This window comes from Taudactylus pleione, unplaced genomic scaffold (assembly GCF_031769625.1).
Source record: "Taudactylus pleione unplaced genomic scaffold, aTauple2 ptg000749l, whole genome shotgun sequence".
NCBI lineage: Eukaryota > Metazoa > Chordata > Amphibia > Anura > Myobatrachidae > Taudactylus > Taudactylus pleione.
In genome coordinates this window covers 141,395-166,549 of record NW_028285151.1, presented here as the reverse complement: position 1 = coordinate 166,549, position 25,155 = coordinate 141,395, and the positions used below count along the sequence as shown (strand labels likewise).

The 25,155-nt window shown below is 41.8% G+C and overlaps 1 protein-coding gene across 7 annotated transcripts in view; it reads right to left on the bottom strand.

The window, feature by feature from the left end:
* RBM19 (RNA binding motif protein 19) overlaps window positions 1-25,155 on the bottom strand; it is a 124,185-nt gene that overhangs the window by 42,522 nt on the left and 56,508 nt on the right. For 2 of the 7 annotated variants that reach the window (XR_015872560.1, XR_015872561.1), the window contains exons 19-27: window positions 24,146-24,225; window positions 23,907-23,962; window positions 22,291-22,407; window positions 21,436-21,541; window positions 16,354-16,474; window positions 13,578-13,670; window positions 12,048-12,099; window positions 2,944-3,040; window positions 2,501-2,661 (exon numbers count right to left, since the gene is read on the bottom strand). Coding sequence is in view for 4 of the 7 variants with exons in the window: in XM_088457273.1 (XP_088313399.1) it covers window positions 13,588-13,670; window positions 16,354-16,474; window positions 21,436-21,541; window positions 22,291-22,407; window positions 23,907-23,962; window positions 24,146-24,225 (563 nt within the window). In the remaining 3 variants the exon portion in view is untranslated. The other 5 variants (XM_088457273.1, XM_088457277.1, XR_015872562.1 and 2 more) reach the window with 4 other exon arrangements.

Genomic DNA, 25,155 nt, shown 5'->3' with positions numbered 1-25,155 from the left:
CATGAGCGCTAAAAGTGGGCGTCTCAGACCTTGCACATTCGGTCAAATGGATATCCACAATAGAAGGAGTTTGCATTAACTCATAGACATGCGACTGCCAGTAGACACTGCTGAGTGCACTTTTGTGTAGAACTCAGAATCAGACCCAGTGGGAAGAGATAAGTGTGACAGAGGTAGGTATCCTGTGGTCCTACAGCTTATTTAAAACTATAAGACCCACCGTGCTTGTTGTATAGTTCCACAGCAGCTACAAGACCACGTATTGCCAGAACCTGATATATGGATTGATGGGTAACAGAAGTTCAAGAAGAGACATAGATGCAAAGCGGGATGTAAATAAAAACGATAGAAAGTAGAATTAAAGACCCCAAGTGTCTGATATCTAGACGGGAGACAGATTACGCAGTAAATGAAGGCATTTTCCTATAATTACTTTAAGAGGTGCAAAGCTTTATGGGTTTCAGGCTAATTCCTCTCTAATCCCATCTCCCATCTAATCCCAGCTGCCTATTTCACCTCTGCTATAATCCCACACTATTCAAACTGTGTCCTATGACAAATGTATCACAATATAGACTGACTTCATACTGCACCTTACCTCTCACTGCTATTCCACTGCCATTAGCTCTCTTCACTACCACAGCTCGACTACCTACCCACTGCTGCTCTTATGTCCCCTTTACCTCCTCCGATCTATAGCTTCATACTGGAAAACAGGCTATTAGACGAGAGCTGCAACCCCCTCTCTAACTGCATCGCAGTTTATTTAACATGTGATCTCTACCTGCTACCCCAGTACTGCTCATTTCCTTGCTGTTCAGCTATTATCCTCCCTCCAAAAACCACGCGTTATGCACATTATCTCAGGATGCTCTCTGCAATACTAAAGAGATCCTCGGCTCGTATCTGCTTCTAATATGCCAGATTCCTCCTATGTGGCGTGTCCATGGGACTCCCAGTCAGACCAGTGTCATATGCCTCAGCCTGCAGCTCCCTCTGCTGTATACCTGCACTCTGAGCTCCCTGCATGAAGAGAGAAAACTATTCTAGAATCTAGAATGTCCCTAGTGACATAATTTCCCTCCAAATGTTCCTGGAAACGTGTCAGGTATTCTTCAGCAGAAAACTGAACAATCTTATGTCTGCAGGTTCAGATGAGCATATTGGGCCCAGTATACACTGCTTACAGTAGGGTTGCAATGAAAGATTTGGAGGAAGAAACTATGCTTAAATATTGCTGATGTTACTGTAAGTAAATTGGTTAGTAGTTTAATCTCTCACATGCTAATTTTACTATTTGCATGGTTCGATAAATACTTACAGGTACAAATGCAGTAAGGATTCCAAATTATGGGTAATAAATCTGTATTCACCCCTATACAGCACTCTTAGGGCCACAAAAAAAGTATTCACTTTTTTTTTTTATAACTGAATAAAATTTACATAGAGCCTACATATCATGCAACACCTAGACCAGAGTTTCCCAAAAGCGGTCCTCAAGGCACCACAACAGTTCAGGTTTTAAGGTGCATATACACACACGATTTTTTGACCGATTATTGTTAAACAATATCGTTTAACGATAATCGTATGAAAAAATCGTTCAGTTTCTCAGTCAAACGATGAATGATTATCGGTCATGCGCGTTCACGTTTGTAGTTTAGTCTGACTTGTCAACTGAACGATTTTCATTAAGGGAATATGCAAAAATCGTTTGCAGTTCAAAAAATCTGACAGAAAATCGTTCATAAAATCGTTGTTTGTGTATGCAGCTTTAGAGATATCCATGGTTGAGCACAGGTGGTTAAATCAAACTGACTGAGGTACTAAATTAGTCAGCTGTGCTCAACCATGAATATTTCTAAAACCTGAACTGCTGGGGAGCCCTGAGGACCGCGTTTAGGAACCTCTGGCCTAGACAATATCTAATCACGCACATCTTTTCCTGCTTGAGAGGTGCTTACAATCTATATTCCCTACCACAAAGATATGAACAGTTGGGTTAATTTCATCAGAAGATAATTAGCTACCAGTATGTCTTTGGGATGTGGGAGGAAACCTACGCACACATGGTGAGAATATACAAACTCCACACATATAGTGCCCTGATTGGAATCTAATCAAGGATCACTGCACTATTAGGCATCAATGCACTTTTCAAATGGATGTGTTAAAAGCACGGAGCTAAATTGTTAAGCTAACAAGACCTTACAGCAGACACCATATTTGTAGTACCTCTGAAATTAGATATACTGTACACGTGTGGTTTGGATAAAAGTGATACTTATTGCAATAATACATTTCTTAGCATTGCTCTCATCCCTCTATTGTCATTCATCTATTTTACAGGAATTTACACCACCAACCATATATTGCTCTAGTTTTCAGGAATCTATTCCACAAAAGAACTTCCTATTGCCAGCCCCAATGCCAATTGTCGGCCATATATTCGAGAGGTCAGTATATCTCCATTGGCAGACCCAGTCCCCCATACACTTACCTGGTCTAGTTCAGAGTACATATCCTCCCAGCCTTTCCACACTGCCAACAGTTTCCACTGTAATTTAATAATAGTCTCCAGCAGCAGATAAGTGATGTACATAGGGCTCCAATATGTTTTCCTACTGTATGTAGACCTCTAAAATTCACGCTCCTGCCACCCTAAATTAACAACATAATGGCGAGAGGTTTTAGCTCTTCTTGACCAGACTTGTTACTGGTGATAACTGTGGAACAGGAGTTTGAACAAACTACAAAAACCTGTATGTATACATTCAATTCTTATTGCAAGAGCTCATATCATACATTTGATGTTCCTTACAGTATCCATTGATCCAATTATGGAGTATAATGTAAGCCAAGGAGAGAGAACAAGTGTAGTATGGTCCAGCAATATGTGCTCAAAATGACTAATTTGCATATATTTAGTTAATGTAAGCTTACCTTTTCTGGTATATTGAGTAGCAGGAGGTTCATTGGTAGCCAGCTAGTATCCCCGGGTGTGAACGCAAATATAAACCAGATGCCATTTCATGATGCACTATTAAAAAAACATTTAATAAAGTAATTTTAAAAACTCGTACATTCAAAAAATTCATAGAGACTTATGGGAGGACATTTGTCCTAGAAATCACAAACTATAGCATTGAGCACTTCAAACCTAGATGTAAATGGTCTGCCTGAAAGAAACTTCCTTCCATCCCAAATTCAGAGGACCAGATTTAATTGCAGTGGATACAGCTTAATTACAATATTACAAAAATTATCTAAATAAAAAGTGAACATATAAAAGTATGAGGCACTAATAAATAGCCCAAATGACACTATCTACGTGGGTGGTTCAGTGAATTAGGTAACAAGACCTCTCATTGCGTAAATATATGCATAATTAATAGTATGGCCTTGGTACAGATTATTTTTCCACATACTTGTCAAAGCATTTGTTCCAACGGTACACCAAGCCATCTATCCCAGCATAGAAGAAATCAGTGTCAAGCTCCTAAAGCCAGGACACGATGGCTTGCTTAACTTCACTGTCGCTTGCAAATCACCTTCCATCCAGGTACTTCTTCAATGGCCCAAATAGATGGAAATCAGTCTGTGCCAGGTCAGGGTGGATAGTTCAGTACCTCCCAATGGTAGCACCGTGACAACTAACATGCAGTTGGCTGAGTGTGGCCTGCCGTCATTATACAGCATTACGACGCATGTTCGCAGCAACCCAGTTACTTTTTGACGAATTGTCCTCTGCAACCGGCTTCATGTTTTTCAATAATCAACGGCATTCACAGAATCTCCCTTGGTGAGGAAATCAACAAGAACGCTCTTGTGGTCCCAAAACACAGACATCATGACCTTTTTTGCTGAAGGAGTTGTTTTGAATTTCTTCAAAGTTGGAGACAATGAGTGTTTCCATGTCATGGATGCTTACTTAGTCTCCGGTGTCACATGATGCATCGCATGTAACAATACACTGCAGGAACTGCACTCCCTCCTCATGGTGCCGTGTCAAGTTCACAAGAGACAATCCCATCCTATTGGTTTTGTGAACTTCTGCAAGTTACTTCGGTACCCAGTGTGAACACATTTTCCTGTACCACAGTTGCTCATAACTTGAATGCGTCCTCCTGAATCAGGATGCGGCACAAATTGTCATCTGTGGTGGATGTGCTTTGTAGCCAGATCGCTGCTCATCTTGACCGTTATCAAAGGCAGTGCACCAAACACAAACCTGTTTCTGTGACATGACGTTATCACCGTACACCTCTACAAGGTGGCGATGAATTTCAGCTGCTGATGTACCCTTTAGACGCAGAAATCTGATCACTCTACGCACCTCAATGTTTGACCATTTTTCCGCGAGCCCCCCATCTTACAACCTATGTTGGCACAGTATGACTGATATGAGGTGTAGTCTAATGGCCATGAGGGAAGCTGTGGCCTACCCGCTCTGGTCTGGCAGGAAATTAGAATGAAATAGAGACCATTACACACATGAAAGGTCTTGTTACCTTACTTATTGAAGCACCCTCGTATATAATTGTTCAATCACACAGGCTGTGTGCATGCCATGGAAAGTGGGTACACACGTGCCCATGCAGTTTTTTATTATACGTATAGGGCGCATTGATAGGTAGGGGGTGTTCTAATGAAAGCTGAGAGTGTGTTTGCATAATTATGGACACTTGCAGATCTGGACAAGGCTCATATGCCTCTGAGATCGCCATATTTGAATGCGGGTATTTTGGGGCAAGGTTAAATAGTGAATGACGGGCATGGTACTAGCAAATTGCTTATGATTAGCTGTGAATGCTCCGCTGACATTGATTAGCAATTGCCATGTCACTCAGATATATATTATGCTTGTGTATGTGCCTTTAAGCAAAACTTTTTTCTTTATTCCCTATTACCAGAAATGATGAGTTGTTTGTGGGTGGGCATATGCTATGGTTGCTGACCGGCACACATCTTAGATCGTTATCACTTTGCAGTTGGTCACAGTTCTTTTTTAACGAGTGGAAATTGTGCCTCCGATTTAGAATGTTAATGGGGCCAAATCTGCATCAGCCCCTATGTATTCTCAAGAAAACATGGCGACTTTTATAGGAAAACTAGGAAATAAAAAGTCCCAGTCTAGTAAAACGATCACCATCCTTTACAACATATTTTAAAAATTGTCTGATATCTATAAAATATAAATATATATATATATATCTGGTAATGTTTAAAGAATTCTGCCTTATAAAGAAAAAAAAATTGCAAGAAAATAATTATTTACTGAGAAAAGGTTCAGAGCTGTATGTAGTAATCCATCAGAAACTTAATTGTCTTTCACGCTCTTGGCCAATCAAAGCTATTTGCCGATTGGGTGATATAAATGTAGATTTGCACAGTGTAACTAATAAGCCATGTTAGCAAATAGCTTCAGCACCCTCTATGTGACCACATCCCTGCTACTTGGTATAAAAAAAAGGGTATGGTCCTCTTGTGTAGTTCATGGCATCATACAATGGTACAATGGTTTTAAACGAAGATTAACCCAAGTTTCTATAGAAATAAGAAGAATCACCATATAGTTAGAGAGCTTGAATGGGATGAGTGTGTGTACATATTGGTTTGGTATTTGTTAGAAGAAAACAGTTGTAGTACACAGGCCCCTGGGGAAAGGGGATCTGTCCCATCCTGCCACTTCTTAATAAACAAAGCATTTTTTTGGGCCAGGATCTGAAGCAGCAGCACTTACAGATAGTGTTAATCCCTGTGGCTTTAATCAGACAAGGAATGAGGGGAGCACATGATGCTGATGCACAAATGTCATTTCTTGCTGAAGCCAAGACAATGGCAGCAACAGGACTAGCCTGCTCTAGGTAATCTTGTAATATATTGTCATTCAGGGCAAATGCCCAAGAAAGATGCTTCACATGTCTGGCAGCCAAAACTTACAGGATACACCATAGTTTGAGTACATTTCCCATGTAGCAGCTCTGTTAGCATTAAATGGAGTATGTTCTCATGCAATCCTCAAACATTTGCTTCACCTACCACTCTCAGTCTATTTCTATCACCCTTTCCCATGGTCCTTTCTAATGTCTCCCTCCAGGTATATTGTATCCCTTCTAGCTCCTCTTTTCTTTCTCCATAGTAATCCTTATTTCTGTCTCTTGCCTTTTTCATATTGTACCTATCACCGAAGTCTCAAATTCATGTTTCCTTAATTTTTATCTCTAGTAATTAATCCTTATTGCAATGTATAAATCTCCCACCTCCACAACTCCTTATTTCTCCATATCTCCGCTCTGTCTGCCTTTCTTTCTGCTCTTATTCCTTCTCTTTCTTCTCTCTGCCTTCTATCCCTCATCCACCCCCCCCCCCTTCTCCTCGCTCAGCTTTCTCTCACTGAGCAGTAAAACTGATTAACCCCAGGTCACCCCCCTCCCTCTCTCTCTCGCTCCCTATTGCTTCTGGCTCTTCTCTCCTCTGATTTACACGCTGCGTTCCGCTCACCACATTTGCATATGGTTATTGCGATTTTATTCTACACCAGAATTTGTATTTTAAAGGTACAACCACATCATTTTTTTCATAATAATGTAAAAAGGGATGCAAAAGTGCCAACAAAATGGTTTTTATTTGTAAGGTCTTTTATTGAATATATTAAAAGGAGCAAATTATTAAACAGATTGTTTTGACAAAGATTAAGGGGTTCATTTGATATCCAGCAGTGATTGGGTTAATGGGTTCATCATAAAAATAAAAAAAAATGTATACATGCATGTTTTATGCTGTGTAAAGGTTATAAATAGAGCATCTTTTTATGTGTAGGGTAGAGGATGCCCAATTTCCTGCCCCCTTCATATGTCATTTCTTTGGTAGTCGGAACAAGGTGAACCTCAGAGCCATTCATGTCCACCAGACACACAGGGCTGATACAGAATTACATGAAAGCACAAACTGCCCTGAAATTGTGTTAGAAATTGCACTTGTTTTTATACTGCACATGTGCACAAGAAACCCTTAGGCATCTAACCGATGTGGGTGCATTTTGCACTTACTCTTCCTTGCGTTTAAAGGAATAGAACAGGAATGGAGGGGTGTGCAAGCATTAGCAGGTTGCAGTAAAGGTGCATCCCATGTACACAAACGCATCCCATGTACACAAGAAAACACATATGTGCCGGTCAGGGGGTGAATCATTTGTAAGTAATTGATCCTTGTTGCAAAATACAAACTGATGATGAGAAAGACCAGCAGCTGCTCCTGATTGGCTGAGAGTGTCTTGATCCCCGTCACTGACACTATCACCATTATTAGTGTGGCCGCTGCTATCCATTCACATCATTTATTTCATATTTGAAAATTTCGGGAAGGCAATGGCTGTCTTTACTCAACTTAATTAGGACTTTTATTTTGTATTTATGTCTGAATTTAAATGTATTTTACATGGTAAATGAGACTTCATATTTATTAATATCACTGTTCAGACACAGACAGTCTTATGTAAATGATACTTCATTAAAATATTATAATGTGTATGATTTGTGTACTGGAACGTTAGCATTTAGTACAAATACAGTCAAGCCACATCATCTGGGGTAAATTAGGTACATGTACTACAGTTTCCTCCTGATGTCAGTCAGGCACATACAGACGTAAAAGTGCGCATGTGCTACATTTGCAAAGCTGCGCACATCTTACGATTTGTCCCGTTCTGCAAACTACACATACTTTTTTTTTTGCCTACATTTTACGTACAAAATCACACGAAAGGAGTAAAGATGTTAAATATAGTAAGGCACTCACTCGGTCAGACCTAGCAGTGCAGAGTGAGGGTGAGCACAGCAGATTTTACACCAATGCAGTGAATGATGAATAGCTATGCAATACTGCAAGGGGCAGCTGAATAGAGATCAGCATTATCTCTAAAACAGAGTATGTATAAAATAGAAATATATTCTCATAAGTAATCGTTCTGAAAGATCATTAAATAAATGAACATATTGTAGGGTCGGTATATATACACATATATATGTACACACACACATACACACACAGAACGGATAATGTGAGTAAATGCATAGACAGAATATGAAGGAGAAGAAATGTCAAAAAAGATGATTGAATGCTAGTTCTGGTAAGAATGTATAAGCAGGATGTGCAAATTAGTACAGGAACAGCAGAATGTATTTATGAAGCAACATTGATGTCGATTTACTGTACATAGAGATGTAATATAGCTATGCACATCTGTAAAGGTGTTGATAACAAAATGGGCAAGAAATTGGTAGAAAATTGCATGCAAACATATTTTTTGCCCATAGGTAGAGCAGTACGCATACACAGCATACGTGCCTACATTACAACAAGTCACCTTCCTGTAGCAGGTGCAAAAGATGTGCCCTTTTAGCAGACTTATAACATGCACAACTACTGGTCTGCATGAACCGCATTTGTGAGATTATGTCCTTACTGAACATTTCCTACTTAGCCCGTTCCCACCCCCGTACCACCTTTTAGGGTTTGATACGTGCAAAATACATGTGGGCCTGCATAGGCACATATGCATACATTCACAGAGTGAAATCACATAAGATATGCTACGCAAACTGTCCAAGTAATGACTAAATCAGCCCCACGGCTTCCAATTAGTGATAGGGGTCCCAGTGATAGACATCCTTACAATGGAATACATGTTGTAAGAGAGCTCGTGTCAGTGCCTTAGAAAGAAAGCAGATTCCTTGTTTCAAAGCAGGAACTTGCCCCTGTCAAATAAGTTTCTTAGGGGCTGAGGTATTAATAATCACTGCAGTGCAGAGATCATCAGTTCATATCGCAGCATATTTTTCATTCTTAACAAAAAAATACCCTCTATATCAGGGTTTCCAAAACGTGACCCTCAAAGCACCCTAACAGTGCAGGTTTTAAGGATGGTATAATCAAACTGACTGAGGTACTAATTAAGTCACCCGTGTTTGAGCATGGATAGCCTTAAAAGCTATGCTGTTAGGGTGCCTTGAGGATTGAGTTTGAGAACCAATGCTAAAGAAACTTGCAGTGACAGCGGTTGAGAGAATCGCTGTCCCTGTGAGTTACATCCCACACTTTGTACACAGTGTCAGATTCCAGAGCCAAGCGAAGGCTGCGGGAGAGGGTTCGTAAGATCCCTATTCTGCGAGGATGCCTCCATAGGCATAAAGCTGTTTACGCCATCTGAAAATGACATAAACCAACCTGGTCAAACTTTGAAAAAGGGAGAGGGATCGTAAGATCCCTATTCTGTGAGGATGCCTCCATAGGCATAAAGCTGTTTACGCCATCTGAGAATGGCATAAACCAACAGGGTCAAACTCTGAAAAGCTTTGCATTTGAAAGTTTGTTTCATAAGGCTTAGACAGTAGTCCCCATCAGGGACGGACTGGGGCTGCTATGCAGCCCGGGCAGTCCCCCTAATGCACAAGGCGTAAGCGCACCGCCCACAAAAGAGGCGTGACCTCGCTCAAATGGGGTGTGGCCCCACTTTCTGTGTCCAGGTAGGCGGAGCTGCTTGGCCGGGGTTTGCAGGCGAACCGGGCCATCGGCCCTTCTGGCATTTTCCCGGAAGTGCCAGATGGGCAGTCCGGCTCTGGTCCCCATTGGTAATAATGAGGACTGCAGCGCTAATTAGGTTTTGTGAAATCTTCTGCATTAGACAATTAGTACGTATCAACCATACATAAAATTATGCAAAAACTGGTGTTTCTACATAATATTATGAAAAAAAGATTGATAAATAGACCTCTTAGTCAGACTACATCCTTAGTCAAGTGAAGAATATGGAAAATAAAAAAAACATATACCAAAACTACTTTGCTGTAAATCTAAAATTTCTATTAGTTCAACTCCTAAATCTAACTCCCAAGCTATAACCCTAAACCAAACATTAGTCCAAGCACTAATCGGAGAATAACTGTAAACCCAACTCAGTATGCACCAATTCCCCAAGAGCTCTTATACTGCCTCTACATATACCCAAAATATCAATGTCCTGTTATATTGAGAAAGCTTGAAGTGCTGTATTTACAGAGCGTGTGGAAGGATTGTGTCAAGTTCCCAGAAATTACCAGTGATTAACATCCTGCAACTTAGCCAGTGAAAGCAAATGTCTATTTTAAAACATTAGCACTTTGCTAGTAACCCTCAGAAGGGTTTATTTACCAACACGTTAGGTGCTCAATTTCAACAAAATGGTACCAACTGGACCCTAGCTTTAATTATTTAGCTTACACTAGATTCAATGCATCCAAATGAAATGTCAGTAAGTGGCCTAAGGGAGTTGGAGTAGTTACAGTACTCTGTATTTGGGAGAGCACAGTGGTGCAGTATAGCAGTAACATTGATATGGCTGTAGATGAGTGCAAAAACTAACGTTAGACAGTAGTAACTATGCAGTGTGTGTGTTTATATAAAGATGTGTCCACATACATCTAGCTTCCTTGCGCGTGAAACAGCCCTTCTTGTCGCAACATGCCGTGGCGCGACTCGGTAGCACCGAACGTCTTTTCGAGTGACTTTTCCCCTTATTCACAAAGTGATGCCAATAGGACGCACAAGCAGCTTCTGCTGATTAAAATGATATGCGGCATGCCTATATTCTATGTGCGACTGCGAATGTATCTGCATACGAAATGCTACGTTAGTCAAATTTAAACCGGCACAGTTTAGGAAGACAAAATCAGGTCTGTTTTGCCTTAATAAACATTGCCACTTTAAATTTAACTGCTAACTCATTGAAATGTTTATCCCGCTCCCTATCACATTTGGCCCTATGTGTTGGTACAGAAATAGCACAGCATGATGATGGTATGCTTGCAATGCTGTGCTTAGGCAGGTACATGGGATGCACAGGTTTTACAGCAAGTAGCTTAGAGATAAATAGTAGAGTACCCTATCCCCCCCCAGGTGGACATCACCTTTGCCTGACTGTGGATGAATAGGGATGGAGTGAAGGCTCCCTTGAGCTGCTGCACCCACCCTGGGGAAGGGCTGCGCACTGACAGGAGGCCAAAACCATTTAACATCTCATCAGGCAGCATGGCGGTCCGGCTGTCACCGTGGTAACGGCGGGGCTCAATTTCACAAATGTCACATTGCGTTAACATCTTCACACTGCCCCCGAACCCAGGATTTAACCCTTGACAGTCTGTAAAGAGATGCAGACTGAGCACTCTCTCATTTGTATCACAGATAGACAGAATGCTTTTTACCACTGATCAGAAGCAGAAGTAATTAGGTTTTTTTCTTGGAAAGAAAAACAAAATACACTTATAAGGATGATCTCAATCTAATTTTTTTTTTTTTGCATTCCCATTTTATTTAATAGAAGTCTTCTGTGGCACTCCTCACGATCACTTGTCCACTCCAAAACTCAGAAGGAGTCTTCCTACACCATGCTCTCTCTGCAGCGTCTCACATATCATTTTCTTTCTCTTGCAGATTGAGCAAGTCACTTTCTCATCAGATGCCCAACCCAAGCTCTTAATATTTAACAGAATCAAGACCATAAATATGGAAAATGGGACTTTTAATTAAACAAGCAGCCATTCTAACTGCCCCCTTGGGCCCGCACTCCTTGGTTTAAATATGATTAATAGGACACAGTCTCCTTTCCCTGTCTGTCAGGGAGAGCTACTAGCTCCAGTTCTGTGATGTCCCACAATGCACTAGGAGTGCAATGGCTCACCCTTGTTAGCCATCTTGAAATCATACTTATCCCCTTTAAAGACAGTGAGGCTCAGAATGAAAACAGTGATGTCACATTAACTCTCCCGGGCTTGGTTTCTAACATTAAAACTCATTGTAAAATAAGTCCATTGATAGGCTAGGTGCGGGTCACCACTTTGTTCTGCTTCAGTTCACCTTTCTTATTCTGTGCGATTATAAACGTTTTCCTCGTAATAAAAGTCAAGCAGCAAAATTAATCTAATCCTGCTGGTTGCAATGTAGAGGTCCGGCAGTCATAGACAGTTCAATCAGAGTCCTATAAAAGCTTTGCATTGGGGCCTGAGAATCACCTCAATATGATGAATTTTGAAAGATGGTAGAATACGTCACAACTCATGGAACCTATGTAGGGGGAAAGGGGAGCAGAGTTAATCTAGACAGCCAAGAAAAATCAGGTCAATGGCACGGAACCTTGAGGCTGGCAAGCATAGTAGTTATGTGTGCAGAGGCATGCCTGCTAAACATACCGTTTTCTGGCATGTGGCAGGACGCAGTAATATCTTCCAAGCAAATAGCACTATGCAATTTATACCCACACAGAATAGTAATAGAAGAAAACCTGGTGCACTAGTTTCATAGGCATAACTAGAAAGGAGAATCAACCATGGGATGTAATAAGGACATTTTAAATGGTGTGTGTGTGTTTTTAAAGGCTAGTCCCCAGTAGAACTGGAACACGGCTCTAAAACAATAAGGGACAATCAAACGGGTGGTGGCGAGGTGGATGCATCCTAAAAATAGGGGAAAATGTGCCCAAAGGTTCAGAGACAGAGCATGAAAAGAAGAGGCTGCAGAAGGAATGCAGATAGATAAGAGTGGGGTACTTGCTAGGAAAGGACAGTGAATATACTGTAGGAAGAGGGGAGGAGGGAGGGGATTTTATGAAGAGAGGAGAGAACATATACAAACGATGGACAGACTGGGTATCCAGAGGAGGGAGGCTGCACTTGGAGAGGAGGGAGAGGAGCCCATCTGGCCACAGTGTTACACAGAGATTGCTGGTATTAAAGGTTCTCTCGGCTGAGTGGAATCAGGGGACGGCTGGTAATGAGATGACAAAACGCTGGCAGTCTGGGAGGAGCGGTTCGGTCACAGCGCTGCACGCTCAGCTGGGTCATTTGTAAGTGTCAATCACATAGTGCCCAGGGGGAGGAAAAGGGGGGCATCATCCCAAATCATTTGTCCAAGCATAAAGCGGAGACTGAACCAGGTTTTTGTAGCTACCTGCACAACGTGCATACACCACCTGTCAGCACAGGCATGCATAAGGGGAGATAGTATATCCTTATACAAAAATAAGCAAGATACAGAATATTACTTCTGTGAATTTCTTGTGTAATATACAAATACAAACAAGCAACACAGATGATGGAATTATCTAAAGATGCAATGCGCAATACATCTAAAATCCGATTCCCAGTTCTGCCGATGATCAGCGATTTGTTGGAGGTTCACGATTCCCCCAACCACAGAAGGGGAAATGGCGCGATAGAGGCTACATGCATGAGCCCCATGACTCTAATACTGTATTATATGGTAGAACTACAAATGCCCACTACATATTGTATCTATAGCTAGCTTACATACCTTGTGGGTAGCAAGTGTGGCACAGCACTTGGACAAACCGTCCTTTTTCCACTATCTCCTTGAATGCTAGTCGTGGCCCCTCTCTTTCCACTATTTTGGGAATATTTTCAGTCAGCACTAATCATCCCCCTATAATTATGTACTTTATATTATAGACAGTGCAAACACGGCCGCCACTATTTAACGTATTATGCTATTCTCTGACAGCCTAGTCAGCCGTGATGACCATGTACCTTACACGTCTTACTCATCCTGTTCCTCTGGCTCTAGGCTCCCCATGAAGTCATCCATCAGGGCAGAGACTCTCTTCTTCTTTTTTGGAGAACCTACATATGGGAAATGAACAGTGAACCAGGCATGGTGGAAAATGTGGTTGCGCAAGGAGCTTTCATCAGTAATATATTATTTATTTCATTCCAAATGCTGCATATTGAAAAAAATTACTTATTTCATTCATTATATCAATGAGATTTTTTTTTTTATTATGAAATGTAACAAAAATGTTGGAGAATGCACACACATTCATCACACTTGCACTCGTCTACAAAAACTGCCCTGCCGTTGATAACCTGGCCAAAAGATGTGCATGTATCTCAGTGACTTCCTAGATGAGTGGCACACCAATATTCTCCAAATTCCCAGCATTATTTCTCACTGTTACCCTGCTGTATTCTCCAAGGAAGTTCCCTCCTTTGAGGATGGAGTAGGAGGCTCAGCTGACTGACATGTTTACAGAATGCAGAAAACTAGTCAATACTAATTAACCTGCTAGGAGACACAGTTGCTGACAGAGAAAAGGAAGGAGGGGGAGAGCGGGAAAGAGACGGAGAGTGGGGAGTGGTAGACTTGGGGTAACAGAAGGATGCTGTACAACTGTAAAAAAATATACAGAATGAAGTTAGAAAGAATAGTAGGGAAAAGGAATAACTATATAGGAAAAGAAGTGAAAGTACATGGAGCTGATAAAGAGATGCAGAGATAATTAGTAGAAGAGAAAGAATTTCTGCATCCAATCATTATTATCTAATAGGAAGTATTATTGCACACCTGAATATCAACTATAGAGGAAAGTTTGATGGAAAATAAGGGAAACACTGAAATAAGCTTGGATAAGCTAAAGCGGTGGAAAATACAGGAAGTGAATCTACATATTCGAGAGGGAGAATTAGGGTTTAACCCAAAATTTCCTAAACTATTAGTTATGCTTTACTATTTTTGTTGAGGATGTTAACATTATACAATCAGCACAACAAAAACTATATACGCTTAAAGAACACCACCGTTTGTGCATACTTTTATAGAGATAAAAGTTAATGTTGTGTAGGATGGATGGGCAGTGCCACAGCAATTTCAGCAAATTTTGCTAGTGACAGCCTGCCCTCTTAATAAACTCTGCCCAACACACAGTACGATCACGACAGCTAACCTGGAACTCCCCTATTCTATCTGTTTTATTCATTTGGGATCAGTATCTATGTAGGCGCCACTGTGTCTCCATAAGAACCCTGCACAAGAACCTTGATATCACTGGATGATCTCCCTTGTTCTAATCACTTAATTAGCCTGTCTCAAGTTAAGCTTCAGACAAGTCTATCAGCTAATTAGTGACAACAAAGACCATTTTGCAGCACAGTGAGGGGGGAAAAGATATTGAGGCTAAAAGGTATAGAAGCTACCATTGTAATACCTGTAGCTCTAGCACGTAGAGAATTTCTTAACAATAGCAAGTTTAAAAAAATAAAAAATGTAGGTGTAAGCTAGTGATTTCATAAACCATATAAACTACCACATAAAGACTAAATCCATCTTTATTACATTATATGCTTGTTAACCATTTTCCAATCAATGAAATCCTCCACTTTCCTACTACAGGTTGAATGAAACGGGATGGGCACGGGATGCCGGTGCTCGGGATCCCGGCAGTCAAAATCCCTACGCCAGAATCCCGACATGGTTAGGATACCGACAAATGTCGGTAGGTATCCTAACCCTCCCCCCCTCCCTACCCTAACCCTCCCTGGTGCCTAAACCTAACCTCCCCCCAACTCCGCTACTTACCTTCAGGATGCCAGCGCCGGGATTCTGACAGGTGTCGGGACTCCGGCGCAGGTATTCTAACCGCAGACATCCCCTGCGCCGGTATACTGAACGTATCCCGAATGAAACAGATACTTTGTGCTGCTGTAACTGTAGTAGGGCTGGAGATTGGACCCCAGGTGAAACAGTCTTCTCAGCCTATGGCCCGTGAATACTACACCTACCCCTTTATTAAGTCGTTCACTCAACATCACTCATTTCAAAGACCCGCAGCTATAGGCTATCTTCTCTGCAACTCAGAATTCAGGGGAATAGGAGAATGACACTGCACGCAAGAGGATTTAAAATCCATATGCAAGTGAGGTGGTTTCCCTGGCATCTAAGAGGTCTGCAGCCATTACACAAGGTAGTTATCTTAAAAAGTAAAGCACTTGTATATGTGGGGGCCTAAGGGAAACTTTAAGCCATGGGAAAGCTATTGGCAAGGCTGTAAGAAGTTAGCTTTGCAGCTATGTTTGTTGTTTACAGTTAGCATTTTACATCTTGAAAAGTTAAATTGGCAAAAAAAAAAAAGAAAAGTTCAAAATATTACCCTAGACGTGCTCTGCTCATCCATAGAATACATAGGCAAAACCATTTATTCATTCATAAATATTTTAATAAAAATGTAAGCGAGACCAGTTGTTAGACATCTATTTAAACGATTCTTATGTATTGTTAGTACCATTTATTTCCCGCCAACCAGCACAGCACTGCTGACGGAAGTGTACTAAGTGGCCACTGCGCCACTTAAATACTGCCACGGTATACAGAAGTCTCAATAGACAGCACAGCAACAGACTATGCGTCAAGTTAGAGAGCTGTGAATTGGATACTATAAAACATTGTGATGCTTAATTCAGTGCATTGCCCTGTAATAAAGTAAAGCCAGTAGCCAGAAGGGACAGGATACATTTCATTTTAGCTGCTTACCATGGTATTGTTCAGCAGTTCTTCTCCTCAATGTCTCCACGCTCTCCTCAGTATCTGCCCATTCCAGCACCAGCCTGCGTCCGTACAGATGTGTACTGTGACACAGGGCATTAAATGCTCTCTGTTAAGAAAACGAGCCATTCGATGAGTATTAATGCTTAAGTCATTGTCTTGAAAACTGCACAGAGAGAAGTTTCACAGTATCAAATGTGATTGACCTGATTAAGGAAAGCTCATCAAGAGGATGGAAATCTGCAGCAACTGAGTAAATATCACGTTCACATAGATACAGATGTTTTAAAGATAAACCACATTTACAGTAGCCAGAAAATGGATTCTCCTCCTTTGTCCTGTTTCCCACTTTATTTTCTTACATCAATGATTCAGTTTTCATTTGGTAATTTTTACCACTGATCAACATCGTCACCTGCAAAGTCAAATTAAAGAAACTCCAAAAACTCAGCAGAAGCTCTTTTACGTACGCTTACAACTGTGAGTATTTGGGCAAAGTTCTTCTGTATTGGCACATCTGGATACTGCAATACTGAACCGTTATTTGCAAAGCTGCTCAAATTCATGTTAGTGAACAGTAACTTTCAAAAATGTCCAGATTCCCTGATCGAGGACCATGCCTTTTTGTATAGAAGTTGCTCTAATGTGGCTTTTGCTGTACCCTTTGGAATAAGTCATCACTTACATTGGGCCTGATTCAGGGTTGTAAACTAATGCCACCGCTGCTGTGTCTAAGTACGCATTGTATTGAGAATCCACCTGCGACCTTGCAAGTCCAAGCATCCGCATTGAAAGAAGCAGCATCGGTCGCAGATCATTAGATTATCACAGTTCCGAGTAACCCTATGACTACTCAGAGTGGGCGTGGGAACACACAGGAACCACTTTCACTGCGTGTGGGATTGCAGGCACAGGCTGTGACACGCCCAGATAATGGATTCTGTGTTCTTTGCCGCCACTCCTCTTTAAACGCACCAAAAAGCGCTCTGACTGTCAATCACACTGCGAGTAAAAAGTGGCAGCGAGCAACTGTGGTAATGTACATTGAAGCATGCGCAGAGTGACTTAAGACACATGCGCAGTTTACCAATAATAGTTTTTTTTTACGCAGTTGTCCTTTGGGGGGCTGTCCCAAGGGTGCAGAGTGGTTTCCCCACCAAAATAGAGATTTTGCACTTTGTTTCTCCACCTATTCAGAGACGAATCTTTTTTGCCTATTACATTGCATTGCGTTTTCACGTATGCAAAAAGCGGATGGAATTGATACGGAGATAAGTTTCCGCCTGGCGAAAAGTCGGAATCGGCGATACTTTTTTGCAGATTCCGACTTTTCACGGCTAATTGAATACGGCCCTTGGTGTGTTGGTCCCCGCGGGCTTTCTGGAAAGCACTAGGTGATGTTTCAGGTTAGTTTTCTTCAACAATGGGCTTATTTCTTGCAACCTACCATAAGCACAGGTATGCAAAGTGACCAGACTATAATTGTCCTTCCTACACCATACTGTCCATCTCTATCATGGAAGACTGCTTCTTTATGGTCTCCCTAACAAGTGCCTCTCTCACTTGGATGCTCAGTTCTTAAGGACGGCTCATTTTACACACAACAAAGCTGTGCTGTGTTTGCTTTTCTGCTATATGAAAATAGTCTTTGAAATTTTCTTCTATCCTATAAAATATATTAATGACCTAAACTTTGTACTTCATAGATGTTATATAAGGTGATTGATAATCACTATTAGCCAATACAGAGCAGCTTTTCCACATTCTGACCAGTCACAGTGAATCCGTCCTGAAATTAGTAATTTTTTATTTTTTTTAAAAGTTAAAATGCTTGTTGTTTTCCCAAAGGATTAAAAATTAGGAAGTGAGAAGAAAACCCCAAACCAATGTGGAAGTACTAAATTAACTTTTTTATTTTTAACTGCTGTCCTGCTTTCTGCAAAGGGTACTTCGCCATAGGAGGTTGTAGCTCTATATATGTGCTAAATAAATCAGCATCCTGATTTACCAGTTATAGATTTCTCTCTGGTCATATGACTATTATGTAGGCAGTGTCATTTATGCACTTGCCTCACCTACTTGTGGGTACCACCAGAAGCTAACCACTTTACTTTGATCCCTTAGACAGCTGTGATGCTTACACTGCATGTCAGTCTCCTAGTGACAAACCATAGCGTGCATCTAAACTGCTCATGCACTGTCTTTCGGTACCTAATTAGTGTGGTTGACACTTATGGTTTCCCACAATGGCTAGTTTGGGAATTCTAGGTACACCCTAGGTAACTACTCAGGATCACTGCGGTTAGTCTTTCACCTTAACACAGCATGAGAAGACCACTTTGGCAGACCTAGATGTGATGTACTAATATGGGGTGCCCTTTCTAATTCCTAGTTAGACTCTGCTAAAATTGTCTTTTGACTACTCTCCCTGTATTTATTGCCTACATGTAAGGATTACCCGGTTCCCAAGTATTAATATATGTAAGCAGTACAGTATACTCTGCAATACAGTAAAGTGCAATCAATATTTCAGTATTAAACAACCATTAGCAGATAACGTGTTAGAAACACGTGATCTCCACCTCTTCAAATGCATGTTGTACTGGTTTATGGTAACATGAGTTTTCTCAGATACTGGGCATACCCACAACTAACTCTCTGTGCGCCTGGTCCTAGCCAAGAACAGGTTCAGCCACACAAACCTCCAATAGCACACGACACTAATGTTCAAAGGCTGCAACACAGGTAATAGAGAACACTTCTTCGTGGGGAATAATCACTAAAATATTTTCCATATGCAGCAATAATGTCATCCTGTTACTAAAGAAGCAGAAGGTTAAAAAATCATGGAAACCTCCACACCCATTCTAATTCAACTGGCCTAGTGTTCCCGCTAGGCTGTTTTAGCGGGGCGCGGCGCCCTGCCCTCCTTCTGGAGGGCAAAAAGCACCCTGCCCTCCAGGAGGAGGGCAAAAAGCGCCCTGCCCTAACAGCCTGCGGGAGCCATTCTCACCCGCGGGACGCAGTGTCCCGCGGGTGGACAAACATGCGGTGACCCGGTCACCGCTATTCTCCCTTTCTGCAGCGCTTGGGGGCTGCCCGGCATGTCCGTAAGCGCCGGGCACGCCCCCAAGTATGACGAAAAGGGGGAAGCGTCTTATAGACACGCCCCCTTTTCGTAACCATGCCCCTTTTCGGGCGCGCGCGCACAACATTGCCCTCTCTAGCTCCGGCGCCCTGCCTGCCGCCGGAGCTAGAGGGAACACTATGGCCTATATAAAAAGGTACTCTCTCTCTAATATTTTTCTGCCCAACATCCAGGATAGCAGAAATTATTTATGAATAGTTAGTTATATAGGGCCAGCATTTCAGAGGTAAGAGGGCCCTGCTCGTAAGCTAATGATTTACAGAATGATTCATGAGAACAAGCACCACAATTTCCAAAGCACTGCTGCATAGGGTATATCTTTATTGGAATTTAAGCGGTCGCCCTGCTCAACCATTATGTTTTGAATTTTTTTTTTTTTTATGGCTTCACTTTAAAAGTGTTCCGGTATCAATCCTCCTGTGTTATATAAGCAAACAACTCACATTAAAGGGGTTGCTTCACATTTTGAGATAGATAAGGACCGATGTATTGACAATGATCAGCCCATGAGAATCTTTAATGGAGCGATCATTCCAGATGTAAGAGAACGTCAAATGACTGGTCATGAGTGGCGTGGCTAGGAATAAGCCATAGCTGATCAGTCACGCTCCAACATCATCAGCCTGTAAGGCCTCAATCTTTTCATGGTTCCAACAGGCTGATTACTCCTAAATACAGCATTCAGATTTACCAAGTGGGATTTTAATGTTCGATATTTCAGGAAGAGAGCTGCTTGTTTAAACATGATGGCCTAAGGCAGGAAAAGTGCAAGAACGAGGACTTCCTTTCCCTATGCTTCTTCTAATGATACTGCATGGTTTAAAACACAGTTTATTTGAAACAATTAAAAGGCTTATAAAGGTTTACCAAGTTTCCCTTAATAGTATCCCTAATCTATTTGTTTATCCTACCAATGAATCCTGCACATGCTGAAATGTTAATATGCAGAGCTGAAAATAATAGTGAAACAAATTTATTTTAGATTTTAAAAACAGTGTGGGCTGGAATGAGCATAAAAGAAGCCCCAAACTCCCCCGTACATATATTAATTACATTTTATAAATATGATACTCAGATAGCTTTGACTTCAAACTGTCCTCACCCATGACCATGCAGGGACTGAACTGATCTGTTCTGCTAGAAAATAGATAGACTGATGTCACATTAAAATAAAACAAGCTTTTTTTTACAGCCGTCAGAACAATGGTCTCTTAAAAAAAAAAATAATCAAAATTGGTCAAGGACATAATAACCTAATATTGTAGGACTCAGAAAAGGCCAAGAATTATGCCTCTTGACCTTCATTGAGGTAAAAAAAAAAATAAGAATGTTTGTTTCCTAGGTCACAGGTTGTCTTCACTTGCATTTAGTATAAGGAAGACAGAAGCTGTGCTATAACAGCCAGTGAAGATACAGCGACCAGGTCGAGACACAGTGTGAGCCAAATATTACCAGAACTGAGAATGTAAAAGTACAAATGAGGAAGTAATTGGCAGATCATGTTCAACAGAAACAGCATCTAAACATGCCTGTTTATTTACACAGATGCAACACTTGTTAATTGGGAAAGAGGCAGTGTGAAAACAGCTATTTAAAGGGGGATGGGGTTGAAAACAAGATTCCAATGCCTGGAGGAAAAATAGGCACGGGAGATGAGATGGGGAGAGAGCTGCAACGACTTGCTGAAACAACGCTGTATCAAAGAAGGGAAAGGTGCAGACAAGGAGTGGGGAAGACCTGCGGGGGGACAGAGTGTGAAATAAAATGAATAAGGGCAAAGCCTAAATTAGTGTACTGTCAGATTGCCAAGTGCCTCATTATCTTCATTGTTATTTAATGGAGGCAAAGTAGATGGGACTATAATGCTTGAGGTCGAATAATACTGTAAATAGGATGATGGGCTGTAATGGCCCTATTCTCACCTTAGCATCCTGTTTTGTTACAAAGTCCACAAAGCCAAAACCCCGGTGAGATCCAGTGCCAGCCATTTTCCTGGGCAGACGTACAGTCTTCAGTTCTCCAAACGTGCTGTGTGGAACGTGGAGAGAGGCTGACAATTAATGAGTCAATATCCCTCTGTGATTCCGTAGCCCATGTGCAATGTCAGAAGCCCAAATGTGTAACTGTGCGATGTACAAGAGGAACAAATGCCACACTGGTCTATTCCTTCTACCACTACTTCTAATATATGTGGCATTTTATCTACCACAAGACATCACCATGGATCAGTAATTTGTAGAATGCATTAGGTCTCAGTACGTCCCTTCACCTATAGTTCATACTTCAAGCAGTAATCCTGTTATGGAAAATAACAGATCAAATGAAGGATGCATTAAATCCCCATAGGAATGTAGAAAAGCCATCACTCCCCAGACATTAAACTGTCCTAGCCAACACCTAACAAAACCCTTGTATACCTCAAAAGACACTATTCAACCTTTAGATTTTCAAAAGTAGTGTTTAGTCCACACAATGTATCTGCAGTGCATACCAAGGACACAGACAACAACAAAGATAGTCAAGCATGAACAATGTAGTGATGCCAAATAGTGACAATAAAAAAAAAGAAAAGAAGAAAAAAAAGACAAGGTTACTCCGTCCCAATGGCTACAATGGTTACACAGTGCACATATTTAAAATTTGGTAAAAAGTACACAAAATGTGGGTAGCATTACACAGAGCATACTAATGCCTGAATCACTTCACACACGCGAGTCACATTCCGTACAGTGTCAGAGCTCCCCCTGGTGCACACAAGGCGTCAAGTGCTCACTAACCTGAACAGCTCTCTGATTTCATGAACAGTAGCCTGGAAGGGGACATTTCGAACAAGAATCTTTGAGCTCTTCTGTTTTTTATTCATCTGTTTCTTACGATCAGATGACACAGCTAGTCTGCCACATAGAGAAAGAAAATATAAGAGAGTATGTATTACAAAACATACAATATGGTGAGGGTAAAATTAGTAGTCTACGCAAATAGGGAGCAGTGTACAAGATATTTTATCCTACTCACTTTTATATCATTACATTTTCTATTTAGTACTTGCTTGAAGCATCTTCTAATATCTTGCTATACACAGATTTATATAGGTTGGGTATGGGATCCCGGCTGTCAAAATCCCGACAGGGCTAGCATCCCGACACATGTTGTTCGGTGTGCTAACCCTCCCTCTTTGGTGCTTAACCCTAACCTCCCCCTAGTGCCTGAACCTAACCTCCCCCTCCCCGCACCATAAACCTAACACTCCCCCCTTAGTGCCTAACCCCTAAACCTAACCCTCCCCCCACCCAGCTACTTACCTTTGGTATTGTAAGCTTGCGAGCAGAGCCTTCCTACCTCTATATCTGTATGTTATTACCCGGTTTTGTTCTATTAATGTTTCCAATTGTGAAGCTCAAGATAAAAAACTGTTAATAAATAATAATTAAAATATCCTGGCGGTCGGGATACTGGCGTCAGGATTGTGAGATTCCAGTGCTGGTAATATCAACGCCGTTATTGCGGCCGCCGGAATATTGACTGTATCCCAATTTATAAAGCTAGAAGCACCTGCTAATCAATTAATTTTGTTTCACTTTGTTGCATCCGACCCATTATTAGCATTTACTACTAACTTGATTCTCTACATAAACTCGTATTCCAAATCTGCATACAACACAATTATCGTACTATGGCCCTGATTCAGAGCCTGACGCACTTTCAGAGCGCTCGCTCTGAATCAGGGTGTTTTTTTTTTCTTTTTTAGAAGCTGGCCGCTCGCATAGCTGTGGGTGACCACCCACAGCTTTTGCGAGCGGCCAGGTGATGGTCGCGACCATCGGACTTGCGACGAGACCCTTGCGGTAGGGTCTCGTTCCCGCAAGCCCCAGTGAGCTTCCTGCTCTAATAGAGCAGGAAGCTCAACTACTGACATCACGAGTGATGTCAGTAGGCCGCCTTCAAACTGCAGGCGTTCCTTCGGGAACGCCTCCGTTTGGCCAGCCAGCCCCCCTCCCCGCCTACAAAACGGGGCGAGCTGTCGATCAACATCGTTAGCCGCCCTGTTTTTTTGTGAGCCCCGGAGCGAGCGGTTTCTTGCTCACTTCGGGGCTCACACACGCGGTGCGTGCCCACTGCCCGGCCGTCGACCCGCTTGCAAGCGGGTCTGAATCAGGCCCTATGTACTTCTGCATAGGACATATCTATTTAGTATATATTTGTGCTAAACTATATATCTTTCTGTTTGGTGGCATCTTCTTGGCATACAACAAACCGATCAAGACAGCTCAAATTTATTAGACCCTACCCAGATCTCGATTCTGTCCTCTAGTATGAAAGGCTGCTACTGATACATGTCAACATGTCACTAGTAGTCATTACACAGAACATAAGCCCCATGGAAGGAACTCACTTGGTTGCCCGCTCAGACAGTTTCACTTCAAGCTGATGGCCATCTACAGTGCAATGCTAAAGGAGAAATAAACAAATGACATATTTTACAGGTTAAAATGTTGATCCTCTCAATCTTGTCCACTAGTATATTCTCTATTAAATGACACCAAACTAGAAATGGAAGCATAGGAGATAAGCATGTAGTAGAGAAGAATAAGTAGTTGGCCTTCCAATAGAGAATCCCTATAGAAAGCATACCTGCAGCTGCCGTAGAGCTTTCTGTGCCTGTTCTGGCTTCCTGTACTCCACAAATCCAAACCCCATAGACAGCAGAGAACCTGAGAAGAGAGAACAGTTCGCATTGCAGCCAATCTATCTCACAGCGGCTGAATAACTGGAACCCCCGCCCGCCCAGAGGTTTGGTACTTCTTGTTAAATCCCTTTTTCTTTTTTTTTTTTTTACTATGATAGAGTTCTGTAAAAGGGAAAGTTTTAGTGCCTTGAGCATTGTCTTTTTATTATTGTTATTAGTAGTATTTATTAGATTTTAAACATATACAGTATAACTAACAAAAAACAAGCATTGGATGGGGAACAAAAAGGAAGTAGGAGGTGGCCAGAGGCAAATAGAATCTGCCCCACAATGTGCGGAGCTGAGTTGGACACAGCCGCGTCCATGTCTGCGTCTTTTGGCGGTCGCCCGTCTGCGACTTTATGCAAATGCTGCTACAAAGCCTTTCCCTGGTGTACAGCCAAATGTGCAAGGAACAGAAGGGTACACTTGCCATTCCAAAGGTAAGGACCTCCTGCGTAGTGCAGCTTCATGCAATTAATCCAGGATACAGTCCAGTTGTGCGGATTATCACATGCAGATTGAGAGGATCTGTAAGGGAACTGTGATGAAAAGAGGCAGGGTCAGGAAGGATGAATGGTGAACCAGGCGTAAAAAAATGGCACTTCCGAAGCGAAAAAAGCCCACAGCTGAAGACCTGAAGTTGTTTGACAGCGAGTCGCAGCGGGCCTGGCCTAACTACAGCTGTGGGGGTTTTTTTTTCCACTTTGGAGGTGCAGTTTTCTACGCCTGGTTCACCATTCCCAGTATCTTCACAATACTGGGTCCTGGCCCTGCCTCTATTTAGCATCATCACCACATTGCTCTTACCAGATCCTCTCCATCTGCATCTGATAATCGGCACAACTGGAGTGCATCTTGGATTCATTGCATCAAGCTGCACCACACGCTGGAGGTTCTTACCTTGGAACTGGTA